At 54.7% G+C, this 12892-nt stretch overlaps 4 protein-coding genes across 4 annotated transcripts; 2 read left to right on the top strand and 2 right to left on the bottom strand.

The window, feature by feature from the left end:
* Positions 1 to 14: 14 nt before the first annotated feature.
* Positions 15 to 4252, bottom strand: BDY24DRAFT_374705 (chondroitin AC/alginate lyase). The gene is made up of 10 exons (XM_076638454.1): positions 4040 to 4252; positions 3187 to 3527; positions 2736 to 3110; positions 2152 to 2576; positions 1910 to 2080; positions 1743 to 1828; positions 1443 to 1642; positions 1268 to 1363; positions 929 to 1188; positions 15 to 855 (listed from the first exon to the last, which is right to left on the bottom strand). The coding sequence occupies exons 1-10, from the start codon at positions 4170 to 4172 to the stop codon at positions 459 to 461; spliced, it is 2484 nt and encodes an 827-aa protein (XP_076500548.1). The 5' UTR covers positions 4173 to 4252; the 3' UTR covers positions 15 to 458.
* Positions 4253 to 4436: 184 nt separating this feature from the next.
* BDY24DRAFT_432578 (uncharacterized protein) lies at positions 4437 to 6342 on the bottom strand. Its single transcript, XM_076644088.1, has 6 exons — positions 6120 to 6342; positions 5338 to 6054; positions 5093 to 5252; positions 4955 to 5017; positions 4730 to 4880; positions 4437 to 4549 (listed from the first exon to the last, which is right to left on the bottom strand). The coding sequence occupies exons 1-6, from the start codon at positions 6177 to 6179 to the stop codon at positions 4537 to 4539; spliced, it is 1164 nt and encodes a 387-aa protein (XP_076500547.1). The 5' UTR covers positions 6180 to 6342; the 3' UTR covers positions 4437 to 4536.
* A 261-nt stretch (positions 6343 to 6603) lies between these two features.
* Positions 6604 to 8496, top strand: BDY24DRAFT_374703 (glycosyltransferase domain-containing protein). Its single transcript, XM_076638453.1, has 6 exons — positions 6604 to 7080; positions 7167 to 7233; positions 7346 to 7398; positions 7498 to 7641; positions 7723 to 8122; positions 8263 to 8496. The coding sequence occupies exons 1-6, from the start codon at positions 6802 to 6804 to the stop codon at positions 8445 to 8447; spliced, it is 1128 nt and encodes a 375-aa protein (XP_076500546.1). The 5' UTR covers positions 6604 to 6801; the 3' UTR covers positions 8448 to 8496.
* Positions 8497 to 9564: 1068 nt separating this feature from the next.
* On the top strand, positions 9565 to 11073 carry BDY24DRAFT_411367 (uncharacterized protein; the record flags this gene model as incomplete). Its single annotated transcript, XM_076642918.1, has 4 exons — positions 9565 to 9569; positions 9680 to 9821; positions 9901 to 10259; positions 10383 to 11073. 4 exons carry the CDS (start codon positions 9565 to 9567, stop codon positions 11071 to 11073), a joined length of 1197 nt encoding a protein of 398 aa, XP_076500545.1.
* Positions 11074 to 12892: the final 1819 nt, after the last annotated feature.

Raw genomic sequence — 12892 nt, 5'->3', positions numbered from 1 at the left:
CGGTCTCGAGACGAGAGAGGGGAGAGGCGAGAAGAACGAGGAGAAGAACGAGTGTTGGTGTGTTCCATCGCGAACGCGTATAGGATCCTAGCTGGGGTACTTAGTAGCAGAGAAAAGGTAGGAACCAAGTAGGAAGAAGAGATATGCAGTCGAGAAAACAAGATCGGGTTGTTCGAGTTCGAATGTATGCGAAAGAGACTAAAGAGCGACGTGGTTGAGGAGAGGAGTGAAATGTCCGTTGGAAAGAAGAAGAGAGATACGAAAGGAAAGCTAGGTGAAGGAAAAGGAGAGATAAAGCGAAGGGAGTGAGAAGTTCAAGTTCGGAGTTTGAGCAAAAAAAAAGAGCAGCAGAAGAAAAGTAACGAGAAACAAGACGCGTCCAAGAAATCGAACCGTCCGTCGTCCAGCAAACATAACACGACATTCGAGAAAGCTACTCATTCTACCGACGTCCCTCTCTAGTCGTGAGACGTCAAGGTCCAATCTCCTATCGCCACGTTCGGGGGTGTCACGAAATCGCTCGACGAGGACCCTTCCCACTGAGGGTTGAAGACGACTTGGAGAGAGTAGGTTCCTCCGGTGAGCTCGATGGCGAGAACGGTGGTGTCTCCGTTGTCCTGATCGGCATCCTCTCCGTCGGTCTGAGCAGGAAGAGGAGGATCGCTGGCGTATCGAGTAGCGGGGAGCTGAGAGAAGGAGGCTCCGGTGGTTGGGTTCGAGATCACGACGCTCATGGTTTCCCCTCCGAGAGAAAGGGTAGCGGTAAGGCCGTCGGTGGAGATGGCGATGGTAGCGTTGGTATGCATTCGCCACTGGATGTTGGTAGCATCGGGAGCGGTGATATCGGTTTGGACCCTGGAAAGGAAGAGGAAGGAGAAGGTGAGCTCGAGCTCGAGAAGGAACGACTCGAGACGAAGAAGAAACTCACAAGACCTGCTTCCTCTGGTTCAAAGTCCTAACACCTCGAAGGATCGAAGTTCCGTTGTAAGCGGTGGTGAGGTCCATGGTGTAGAAGGCGGTGGATCCGGACTCGAGAGTCATGACGGTCGAGGATCCCTGAGCGTCGTCCGAGCTGCCGTAGGTCGTAGGAGGTTGAGTCATGACGTTCTGGTTCAGGTAGTCGAGAACGATGGTGTTCTGTCCCTCGGTTCGCTTTCGGTAGTAGAGCCATCGTTGAGCGTCCTCGCCCTAGAAAGAAAGAAGGAAAACGAACGCGTCGAGGTCAGCTTCCATCGACGAGGAATTTCAATCTAGAGCGAGAACTCACCTCTCCTCCGAAGTATCCAGTTGAAAGGTAGTTTCCAGATCCAAGTTCTCCAGCCCATCGTTGACCCATGGCGTCGAGAACGAAGTCTCCAGCGTCCTGTTGAACAGAGAAGCGTGGGGAGAAAGGTCAGCTCTCGAACTTCGGAAGAAAGTGACTTGGAATTTTTTGAACGTACGATATCTCCGTGAGTCTGATGACCAGTCATGTTTCCAGCCTTCATGGCGACGTAGAGGCCCTTGTTGTCGGTCCAGGTCGACCTCATGCTCGCCCAATCGTCGGATCCAGAGTCGAAGTGATGATCGAGAGCGAGTCCGTCCCAGAAGGCTCCAACGGTCGAAGGCTCGTACCAGAACATCGAGAAGGGCTCCGAGGCATCTAAAGTAACGAAAAAAAGAGCGAATCGAATGGGGAAAAGGGAGGAGAGGTCAGCGTCGCGTCGAAGAAGAGGGAAAAAGGGAAGAGAGTTCAAACGAACCGTACTGCTCTCGTTGGTAGAGAGTGTAGGTAGGAATGTTGTAGGCGGATCCCATGAAGAGGAGAGAGTTGGCGGTAGCGGAGTACCTGGAGAAGAAGAAGAGAGACAAGAAGAAGTCAGGAGACGCGTCGACGAGGAGGGAAAGGGAGGAAGAGAGAAAGACTCACTTGAGGGGTCCGTGATCGGCATAGTTGAACAGCGAAGTCATACCCTGAGCGTACATGTGGTACTCTCCGGTGAGGTGGAAGTTCTCGTTGGTGTTGAGGAGGTCCTGATCTGATCCCCAAGCGGTGGTGACGGCGGAAGTGAGCTCGGCGAATCCAGTGGTTCCGAAGTACCTGAAGAGAGCGAGGAAAAGGTTCAGTTGATGCTCCTTCTCGATATACAGACTGCGAAGAAGGTTGCTCACCAGTAGTTGGGAGTCTCACTCCAAGATCCATCGCTCATGACGGATCGGAGACAGTTTCCCTGAGCGTTGGTGACCGAAGCGGCGAGGACTCGAGCGGCGACTCCAGTAGTATCCTCGGTCTGAATGGCGAGAGCTCCGATAGAGCATCCAGCGTTGATCACACAGTTCCAGTTTCCGTTGACGGCGAGCCACCAGGCGTTCGCTCCCGTGGGTCCAGCGGTGTAGGCGTCGTCGCAGTAGTTGAGTCCGTAAGTGACGATGGCGTTTCGAAGAGCGGTTCGTTGCTCCTCGGTGAACCCGTCGTACATCCAATCGTAGGCGATTCCGAAGGCGGAAGTGAACTCTCCGACGTCAAGGAAGTGCTGCCAGTTCCATCGAGTGTCTCCGTCTCCGAAGGGAATCGACGCGTCTCCTCCCATAGCGACCTGATCGAGTAGAGACGAGAGCAAAATGGCGAAAGTCAGCCCAGGAGGTACTCGACAGCTCGAGACGACGACGAGTTGTTGAAAGATGGAGGGAGAGGGAGCGAGTCGAGCTCGAGAAGGGGAAGGGAGAAGGAAGGGAAGAAGGAAGTCCGAACTCACGTTCAGCTCGGTGTAGGCTCGATCGATCCACTTGGTATCCTTCGTCATCCTCCAAGCATATCCCCAGTTCTTGACCCTGACCTTCAACTCCCTAGCAACATCCAGAACTCCAGATCCAGTGAGTCCTCCGTCGAGAGTGTAGGTGATGGAAGGAGCCTCGAAGTTGGCGGTCGCGTTGGCCATGATGGTAGCGTTCCAGCCAGCGAGGTAAGCGTCGTTGGCGATGAGATCGGGGAGAGCGTCCCACTTGTAGGAAGGAGCGATGATTCGAGGGTGATCTCGAGGAGCGGTGGTGGAGGGAGAGTCGGGGTCGGAGGGCCATTGATGGTTGGTTCGAGCCGAGACGGTGGGAGCGAAGTAGACGGCGGTGTTGGTCTGAGCGGGTAGAACAGGAGATCTTGGAGTCAGGATCATGTGAAGAGAGATGAAGGAAAAGAGGCAGGAAACTCACGGTGGTAGGGTAGACGGGGAGAAGGTAGGTGTCGGTCGCGACGGCGAACCTGGCGATTCCTCCGTTGGCAGCAGCCGAGGAAGCAGCAGCTGATCCAGCATCGGTAGCCGTCGAGGTAGCCTGAGCGTTTCCTGTTCCAGTAGTAGTAGTAGCGGTACCGTTCGACGATCCAGCGGTGAGGTCGTTGCTCTTGTTGGCAGCTCGAGAGCCTAGGACTCCTCCTAGAACGGCGGCGATGATGACGAGAATGAGGACGGGGACACCGATGAGAAGCCACTTGGATCTCTTCTTGGGTTTGGGAGAGTAGCCGTAGTCGTTGCCACCGGTGGCTCCGTATCCTCCTGAGAGAAGGAGAGAAGAAGAGGGAGGAAGGGAGGAGGGACGAGGTCAGTTCGGAGAGGGAAGGAAGAAAGAGGTTATTTTTGTTCGTTCTTCTCATCGAAAAGCATCGAAAGTCGAAGGGAGAGCCTGAAGGATAGATAGAGACTTTTCTGACTCTCAGAAAATCTTCCCTTATCGAAGGAGAGCGTCGATTCGTTCAGCCTAAGGGAACGGCCAAGGGGAGGTCCTCCCTTCTCCTCCCCTTGTCACGTCCCCTTCCCTTCAAAGCGCCCTCCCTCCCTCCCTCTCCCTAGGATCTCGAAAGCATACGGAGACCGAGATAGACTCCTTCCCAGTCTATAGAAAGGGAAAAGTCGAACTATTTCTTTCAACTTGTCCCTCTCGCATCGGGCAGTCACCCCAAGAACCTTCCTTCGTCGTCGTTCCTCGCTTCTCCCTTCCCTCCCTCTCCCCCTCCCTTCTTCCCCTACACCTCCCCGTGAACCGCCAAAACACAAGAAGAGACACTCACCAGCACCTCCTCTGACCCTCGAAGGTCCTTCCGTATAGCCGTTGTCGTAGCCCTGTTGATCCTCGTAGGGAGCAGACTGCTGGTGAAGCTCATGGGTGGAGCCGTCAAAGCTCTGTTGTTGCCGATACGCCATCGTTTCAAGATTTACGTCTCCTAGGGTCTGGTTGATAGATAGACTGCTGAGGGGAGTAAGGGGAGGGAGAAGGGGGGGGGGGGGGAGGCGAGAGAGAAAGAGAAAAGGAAGAAGAGGGAGAGCGAGAGGGTGGGTGTTGCAGGAGAGGAGGAGGCGGAAGAGGGGAAAAGAGGGTTGAGACGATCGATTTAAACGCGTCCTCTTTTTGGTCTCGAAGGGGTTGATGGAAACTTTGCTGGCTCTTTCGCTTGAAAGAGAACTTTTCTTCACGCAAGCCCATGTACATGCTGAAAAAAATCAAGGGCAGGAAGGAAATCGGTACGTCTTCGTCGTCCACTGCGCGAGGTCGGGAGAAGCCTCGAGCTCAACAAACGTTGCTAGACAAAGAATAGAAGGGACCTCGTCAGTCCAAGATGATAGGCTATCAGTCAAGTCGAGGCTGACGCAAAATCAAGGGCTCGAGCACGAGTGAAGACGCGTCAAAGAGCGAAGGCGCGTTCAAAACAACGACAACCTCCCTCCTCTCTCTGCAGCACAACTCCGAGTAATCTACTCACTAGACAGCTTCGTTCTCGTACCTCCTCCACTCCTTGTACCCAGCTCGTTCGTAAAAACCCTTCATTCCAGGCAGAGCGACCCAGTCGATCAAGATTCCGTCGCATCCTCGTTCGGCGAGATATCTCGTCGCAGCGAACACCATTCCGAGACCTGAGAACGGCGAAGATGAGAGTGAGTGAGCTTGACTCAGAGCTGTTGATACGGAAAGAAGAGGAGGAACGAACCAGTTCCTTTGGTGCGCGAAGCCGACCCGACGCCGACGCACGAGATTGTCCCGCACTGCTTCCCTACAGGCGCGAGAGGGCGGAACGATGGTCAGGCAAGGGAGCGAAGAGGATGATGATAAATGTGGTAAGGCTCACCGAGAGTGACAGGCCAAGCGAGACCGAGCTGAATGGGAGACGACGGATCGCTCGAGGCGATGATCGCTCCGATGATCTTTCCAGACTCGACGTCGTAGGCACAGAGGATGTCGTCGATGTGACCGGAGGCTACGAGTTGAGGAAACATCTCAGGCCATCCCTGATGAAGAATGGAGAGCGAATGAAAGTCAGCGTGAGCTTCAAAGGCAAGAAAGCGAACGCGTGAACTCGAAGCTCGAACTCACGGCGTACGTCGAGAACTCCTTCTCCTGGAAAGCAAACAGCTCCTCCTCTTTCCCAACTTCCATAGGACCGTATCTCACCCCCTGAGACTCCAACCTCTTGATCAACTCCTTCCCTTCCTCCTCTCTCAAGCTCTCTCCGTCGACCCTTCGATAGAGATCAATCGACTCTCCCGCTCCGAACGACCACCCTCTCCTCTCAAACCAGCCCTTCACGTCCTCTCCCAAATTCTTTGGTAGCCCGGGGAAAACTCGAGGGAAGATGGACCCTAGCTGGAGTGACTTCTTGCTAGCTGAAGGTTCTTGGTCGTGAGGGAGAGGGAGAGTTGGAAGGACGATTTGGCGAAGATGAGTGATGGCTGTTTCGTGAAGAAGAGTTCCTATCCCTCGGTGCTGGTGCGAGGGGAGGACTGCGATGAGAGCAAATAATCCCTTGATGATCGAGGAGCCGCTGGAAGCAGCAGTGGTGTAGGTTGTGGCGAAACCGAGGATGGGAGAGGAGGAGGAGGAGGAGGAGGAAGGCGAGCTCGAACGAGCGATGAAAGTCGTTCCGTTCGAGACATCGAGGAGAGAGAGTAGTTTGGATTCCGGTAATGACCAGCCGGTGGTAGAGAGGGTTGATTCCCAGACGGCGAAGAGCGAGGAGAAGTCATCGACGGAGGGGTTCCAAGGCGATATGGTCCAGGAGGAGGAGGAGGGAGGGAGGGAAGAGGAGGGGGACTGCTCGATCTCAAGGAAGAGCCAGTCAGTCAAGGGTTCGTGCTTGACGAAAGCTTCCAGCTCACCTTTGAGCTCTCGTCTTCCGTCTGAGACTGAGAAAGAGAAGGCGGTGGTTGAATCGACATCGTGGTTGAAGGTCGAAGCTGCCACCAAATTCGAGGTTTGACCGAGAGAGCCGAGAAGCGACCTTTTTCACTGAAATCACAGCGTCACATAGACCTCGATTCATCTCTTCCGTTTTGAGAGCGTCTCACTTCCACAGAAATGGACGCTGGCTAAGCAGGAGCCTGGGGCGTGAGGGAAGAAAGAAGACGGAGAGACGCGTCCGTTTTTGTTTTCCTTTCCGATTGTCTCTGTTTTCTCAAGCGAGTTTGGGTTTCGAGCTTCACCTTCTCTCATCGCTCTTACAGGCATTGGTTTTACTCTACGCCTAACCCGAAGTGTGTTGTCGAAAAGCACAATTTGTCTTCAAGAAACGAAAACAGGGGAGGCGAAGGTGAGCTCGACCTTCCTTCCCTCCCTTCCACACTTCTCTCCTTCTCTCCTTCTCTCCAAGGGTTGACTTCTTTCTTTGATCCTTCCTCTTTCCCTCCGCCCTCCAAGCGTCAGCTCTTGCGCATATCCGGCTGTCACAGCTTCCTACATAAATATGAAACAGCAGAAGAGACGCCAACGCCTCTTCTTTGCGGCTGAGACCTCTCCCTTCTCTGTCAACGCCTCTCTTTGCCCTCAACCCCCTCGTCCTCCATGGCGTCCACACGCGTACACCTTTCCATCTTGGGCGCCCTACTCTTCTTGACCTCCCTCGCCTTCCTCCGTCGACAAACGCATCCTCTCACGCTCGCCCTCTTCGATTCCTCCTCAGCACGTCTCCCACGAGAACCGAAGCTTCACTTCCTCCTCCCCGCGACCAACTCGCCGTACGAGTTCTGCAAGACGCTGCTGACTACACTCGTCAACGACTACGAGCCCATCGTCATCAACTGGGGGAGCAAGGCGAGGGACAGTGCAGCCAGGATCGAGAAGGTGAGTAAGCTGGGGAGGAGAGCAAAAGGTGAGCTTAGAACAAGGAGCGCTGAGCAGCCCGTTCGCTTCTGGTGTAACTTCTTTAGATCGCTGGAGTTCACGACTACATCGTGAATAACGTGACGGAGGAAGATGACCTTGTGTTCATGATAGGTGAGTGTGGACGCTTTGGCAGGAGAGAGAGAAAGCTGTTCGCGAGCCCCGAGCTCACCTTCGCCCTCCCTTCCCTCTTCCCTTCCCTTTCTCTTTCACTCCGTCCTCCCAGACGCCTTCGACATCTGGATCCAGCAGCCTCCATCTGTGCTAGTATCCAAATACGTGAGTTGACTCTCTCGAAACAAACTAAAAGATCCAGTCGACGAGCTCAAGTTGACCTTTCGCCTTTCCCTTTTCTTCCCGCTCGTCCCTCTTTCTTAGCTCGCCCTCGCCGAAAATCGAATCCTCATCGGAGCAGATAAGGCCTGCTGGCCATGGGTCGACGAGTGCGACATGTCTGTCCTCCCACAGTCTACGCTGCCCGCCTTTGTCTACGGGCCTGGAACGGACGAAGGGAACGTTGAGGTTCGCGCCCTCCTCCCTCTCCTTTCTTTCTCTCTCCTTCCCTCTCGCCGACCATTGTTTCTTCCCTCCTTTACTTCTCAGAATAACCGCTACCGCTACAACCGTCCTCAGTGGGTCAACTCCGGAACCATCATCGTTCCCAAATCCCTCATCCTCCCTCTCTACGTCGACCTCCTCAACCAAACCCTCACACTCCCTCACATCCGAGACGATCAGACCATCTTCACAACCATCTACTACCACGAGAACCTCAACCCGCCGACACTCGAACTTCACCCTACCCTGGCTATCGACTTCGAGAGCGACCTGTTCCAGGTTCTCGCTCACTCGGAGGACGACATGTCCTGGGTGAGAGGGAAGACGGCGATTGAGCATCCGTTGAAGGGAACAGGGGAGGAGAGACTGCTTTGGAACCGAGTTAGTGGGAAGCTACCGTTGGCGATTCACTTCAACGGACAGGCCAAGAAGACGTTGAAGCTTTGTGAGTCTCTCAATCCCATCGAGTTCAGATTGAACGGTGAGGAACTGACGCTTTCTGTTTCTCTCTCTTCTTTTCCTTCTCCATCCTTTCCTCGTGTTCACCAATCTCTTCTCGTATCGTCGTACCTCTCACGCTCTCAGGGTGGCATAAGATGTGGTGGTCGACGGGAGGGGAGGGCAGCAAGGAGGAGCGGGTTAAGGTCAAGAATTGGGTGAAGGCGAAAGCGAGAGCAGGAGGAGTGACGGTAGCGGAGGATGGAAGGTGGATAAGTTGGGAGAAGCTCGGGTGTGAGGCCGATCCCGCCATCTGGGGGAACGAGCCGTAGGTCGTTGTGGTCACGGTTGATTGATGAGATGATCTTTTCGACTTTCGCCCGACGAGTGTCAGGGAATGGCCCTTGCTCTTTCCCTTTCCCTTACCAGTTCTTTACCTGTTCTCTAAACTGACTTTTTAAACTCCTTACTATTCTATCTTTCTCTCGTGTTCTCTCAGGCGTTCCTCAAGAAGCTGAGCCGGGTCGCTCGACGCGTCGCGTCTCGCTCTCAACTCAACCGAACCTCGGCCGGCCGGCCTCCTTCCCCTGCCTCCACTTCTTTCTCTTCCTTTTAGATCTTTCTGCACGCTTACAGTTCTACCGGATACTGTCCGAGCTCTGGATGTCGACGCCTGAGCCCAATCCCTCTCGTTCAAAAGGAGGCCTTGTGCCTTCTCTCTTTTGACCTCTATCATGACACACCTTTGGAGTCACACCTCCTACTCTTCTCGCATGTATCCGGTAGTCCCACGGACCTCTTCCCTGAACTCTCCAACCTCCCTGTACGCTCGATCCTCACAAAGAGCTCAGTCGGGAGTTTCACACGCAGAGCCGAAGAAGCAGCCTTTCTCACTGAGATCACGGCTTCGCATAGACCTCGATTCATCTCGTCCGTGTTGAGCGCGTTGCAATTCTAGAGAACTCGACTCTGGAAGAGCAGGAGCCTCGGGCAAGAGGGAAGAAAGACGACGGAGAGACGCGTCCGTTTTTGTTTTTCTTTCCAATTGTCTCTGTTTTCTCAAGCGAGTTGGGTTTTCGAGCTTCCTTTCTCGCATCGCTCTCACAGGCATTAATTCTACTCTACGCTTAACCCGAAGTGTGTTGTCGAAAAGCACAATTTGTCTTCAAGAAACGGGAGGAGGGGAGGCGAAGGCGAGCTCGACCTTCCTTCCCTCCCTTCAACCCTCTCCTTCCCTTCCCAACGGTTGACTATCTCCCTAATACTTGATCTTCAACTCCGCCCTCCAAGCTTCATCTTAGAACCTCTTGCGTTTCTCCGCCCGTCAAAGCTTCTGAGGAAGTGAAACAACAGCAGGGAGACCAGCGTGGGTCGGTGCCGAGGGCAAACCTCTGGATCTGCTGTCGACTCTCTCTGTCCCTTCCCACCACGACCTTCCCTAACTCGAAGATGATGTGAGTTTTGTTCTACCCTTCCCTCTCTCGTCCTTGTATAGTTCAAGCTTTACGCTTCAGACGTTTCATCGAGCTGACCTTCGCTCGCTCCCGAGTCCCTTCCTTTTCAGCCCTGGCCTCCCCTTCGACGTCCAGCGGCTCATCATCTTGCAAGCAGCCGCATCTCTCAACTACGTTCCCCAGAACATCTACACCTCAAGGTCAAGGGCTAGGCATCTGGTCTCTCTCGCCTTGGTCAATCGCGACTGGAGGGTGAGCTCGTCTCTTCCTTGCCTCGTTCTCTCTCCCCTTTCTCACTCTTCGTTTGTGCTTCTCTTTTTACCGTTTCCAGGACGTGATCTACCCCATCCTCTACGCTTCTATCAACTACGACTACGATGAGAAGGCTGGTGTTAACAAACTGAGCAGAACCCTCGCAGACTCTCCCCAACTCGGCCAGCTCATCACTTCCCTTCGAGTCGAGGGATGGAACTTCCACGATTTCGCTCTCGTCCCCAACCTCCGTCACTTCGAGTCGTTAGGCAACGTTTTCTCAGAGGATGAGACTGTCGAGCCGCTGGACGCCAAGATCAAGCTTCGGACTTTGAAGGTCTCGCACATCTGGCAGGGAAATTGGGCGTGTCCTTGCGACGGGAGGGAGTGTACGGCTGCCGACGATTTCGAGCAGTGCGTAGACCCTACTGAACTTCAGTGAGTCCTTCTACGAATCACGTCGAGCGCTCTTCAATCTCAGACAATAAAAAACGTCCAACGACTGAACCGAAACTAACCAGCGCGTTTTGTTCTTCCCTCTGACTCGCGCTCGTTCCACAGCACCCTCGTCGTCGACCTCAGCAGAGCAGATCCATTCTACGACATCCCCGCCTTCGTCATCCTCCCCACCGTCCCTCTCCCCTATCTCACCACCGTCATCCTCTTCCACACCCTCACCTTCAACAACGAGCACGGCCCTCTCCCTCACCTCTACCGTTTCCTCGAACGCGTCGGTCCAACCCTCCTCCACCTCTCCCTCCACGAAGTCTCCGAATCCGACGCTCGTCCACCAGGTTCCGTCACCCCTTACGAACTCTTCGCTGCAGTCCCCAACCTCCTCTCTCTCACCATCAGCGGAGGATCCGTCTCCGCTGACGACTTCGAGGAGGGTCATCCAAAGCTCGAGGAGATCATCATTGGAGGTCAGAACGAGCCTTTCACGCCCGAAGGGATCTCGGAAGAGGAGAAGCAGGAGCCAGGTCAGATGAGTGGAGAAGAGGCGATGGCGGTGGAGATGATTTTGGTGGGAGTAAAGGCCGGAGGAGGGAGGGAAGCGTATCCTCGGATGAAGACGATTCTGATGAGGGACGTTGTGTTCGATTCGGAGGATGATACGTGTGTTGAGGAGGGTAGTGAGGGGGAAATGTTTTACGAGGGAACGCTCGGGGAGTTGAGTAGAAAGGTTCAGGAGATGGGGTGGGAGTTGAGGGACGCGACGGGGAGGAATTGGGAGGAAGCTGGTGGAGCTTGAAAGGAGGGGATCGTTATGCCTTATCAAGACTCAGTAAACTGGATGACCCTTTGCTTCCTCTGATGGAGCGACTAAGCTGCGAAGAAGTACCGGCAAGCGAGATTTCGAGATCACGACCAATGGAAACACTGTGTGAAACGGCTGCTATCTCCCGATGCTGGTTCCGACAAGTAGTTCATCTACGGGAGATTTGTAATCAGCTGTTTCTCGCACCTTGGGCGATGGAGCGAGAGCGTGTGGAGCCGAGTGAGCTGAGTCGATTCGCCTTCGGTTCGACGACGCGATTTCCCTTTTCCTCGAACGAGTCAGTTCGTTCCACGGCCCTGTCAGCTTTTCCACATCTTCTTTATCGTTTATTTTGGGGTCCTTACATCAGGAAGAGGGTCGAACAAGAGACCTGACTCGACTCGATCTCAGCGACGCATCGAGTTCCCTGTGTCTCTCTCTCTCTCTCTCTCTCTCTCTCTCTCTCTCTCCCACCCTTCCTCCCTTCCTCCTCCCCTTCCACTCTCTCTCTCAACCAGAAACACCAGCTCATCATCCGAACGCAATACCGTACAATCTAGAGAACAACTCCCAAAAACAACGATCCAAAAAGCAAGATCTCCCTCCCTCCCTCTCACTCACGCCTCCGGCTCCCTGATACTCTCCTCCCTCACCAACGCCTCCCCCCTCTCCCTCTCCTTCCCAGTCCCACTTCTTCCAACCGGAACCTCTCCAAGCCTAAACACCCCCTGCCCGTCCCCAACCTTCCCTCCTCCCGCTCCCGCTCCCGCTCCCGTTCCTCCCTTCACGAACGCCTTCCTCTCCTCAAGGAGCCCCTCCGCAGAGTTATCCTCCGAATACGTAGCAGCCGTCCACCCTTCCTCGTAGTCTTCTCCTTCCCCGTGAGAATCGTTCGACGCTCGAGGCGATCCTCGTTGGTCCAAGTCGTCGCTGTAGTCGTCCTGACTGTTGTCCTCGAAATCGAAATCCTCGGTGCTGCTGTTGATCCCCAGACCGAGTTTAGGACTGTGCAGGTTTGGAAGAGTCGAAGTGGATCCGAAACGGCGAGTTGGGGTTCCGTCTCCTCGCGATCTCGTATTGATGAAGGGAGACGCTCCTCCTCCTCCTGACGATCCCGTTCCCTTCTTCACCGACTCCTTCCTCGTCACCCCGTTCCCATTCCCGTTTGAAGAAACCTCTACCCTCAGAACAGCTCGCTCAGCTTCCATAGTGTGCAGATGAGCGTTCCTCGCTGCTCGTCTGTACCCCGACGAAGAAGGGACGGCGGAGGGAGTTGCAGTGCTGGAGAAGTAGGCTGAACGAGGACGAGGAGCTGAGGAGGTGGGAGTAAGATGCTGGTTGGTGACGGTTGAAGAGGCGGTGGAGAGGGAGAAGGCTCGTTTGGTTGGTGTGGCGAGTTGATGTTTGATTCGAGGACGGTTGAGGGAGTTGGGAGGAGCGGCGGAGAAGGAGGGAGAGGTCGGTTCTCGGCGGTAGGTTGAGGAGGAGGAGGGCCGGGTGGTGAAGCTTGGGTTGGGAGAGGTTGGGCGGGGGAAGTGGTTGGGGGAAGAGCGGAAAGGTGGTGAGGCTGCGAGGAAGAAAGGAAAGAAGAAGGCGTCAGTTCAAAGGAGGGTAAGGCAGGAAGAGAGAGAGGACGCGTCGTTGAACTGAAACTCACGAGCTCTTCTCCCTCCATCCTCGAAATCAGCCCCCGTCGCACTACCCTTCACTGTAACCCCACTCCTCCTTCTCATCAACTTCTCCTCTCCTCTCTGCCTAGCTAGCACAACCCTCTCCAGCGCAGGCTGAGAAGCCTCGAACGATCCTCCGAATC

This window comes from Mrakia frigida (assembly GCF_051309035.1).
Source record: "Mrakia frigida strain ATCC 22029 unplaced genomic scaffold BDY24scaffold_2, whole genome shotgun sequence".
NCBI lineage: Eukaryota > Fungi > Basidiomycota > Tremellomycetes > Cystofilobasidiales > Mrakiaceae > Mrakia > Mrakia frigida.
Note: the sequence above shows the minus strand (reverse complement) of the source record. Positions and strands in the feature narration are given on the sequence as shown.

Coding starts and splice junctions, on each gene's coding strand:
- BDY24DRAFT_374705 (XM_076638454.1), bottom strand. CDS start 4,172: ATGGCGTATCGGCAACAACAGAGCTTTGACGGCTCCACCCATGAGCTT. Junction 2,577..2,735: donor GAGCCTACACCGAGCTGAAC/GTGAGTTCGGAC, acceptor CTACTCGATCAG/GTCGCTATGGGAGGAGACGC. Junction 1,189..1,267: donor CTGGATACTTCGGAGGAGAG/GTGAGTTCTCGC, acceptor CTTTCTTTCTAG/GGCGAGGACGCTCAACGATG.
- BDY24DRAFT_432578 (XM_076644088.1), bottom strand. CDS start 6,179: ATGTCGATTCAACCACCGCCTTCTCTTTCTCAGTCTCAGACGGAAGAC. Junction 6,055..6,119: donor CGGAAGACGAGAGCTCAAAG/GTGAGCTGGAAG, acceptor GAGATCGAGCAG/TCCCCCTCCTCTTCCCTCCC. Junction 5,253..5,337: donor AGGAGTTCTCGACGTACGCC/GTGAGTTCGAGC, acceptor ATTCTTCATCAG/GGATGGCCTGAGATGTTTCC.
- BDY24DRAFT_374703 (XM_076638453.1), top strand. CDS start 6,802: ATGGCGTCCACACGCGTACACCTTTCCATCTTGGGCGCCCTACTCTTC. Junction 7,399..7,497: donor CTGTGCTAGTATCCAAATAC/GTGAGTTGACTC, acceptor CCTCTTTCTTAG/CTCGCCCTCGCCGAAAATCG. Junction 7,642..7,722: donor CGGACGAAGGGAACGTTGAG/GTTCGCGCCCTC, acceptor TTTACTTCTCAG/AATAACCGCTACCGCTACAA.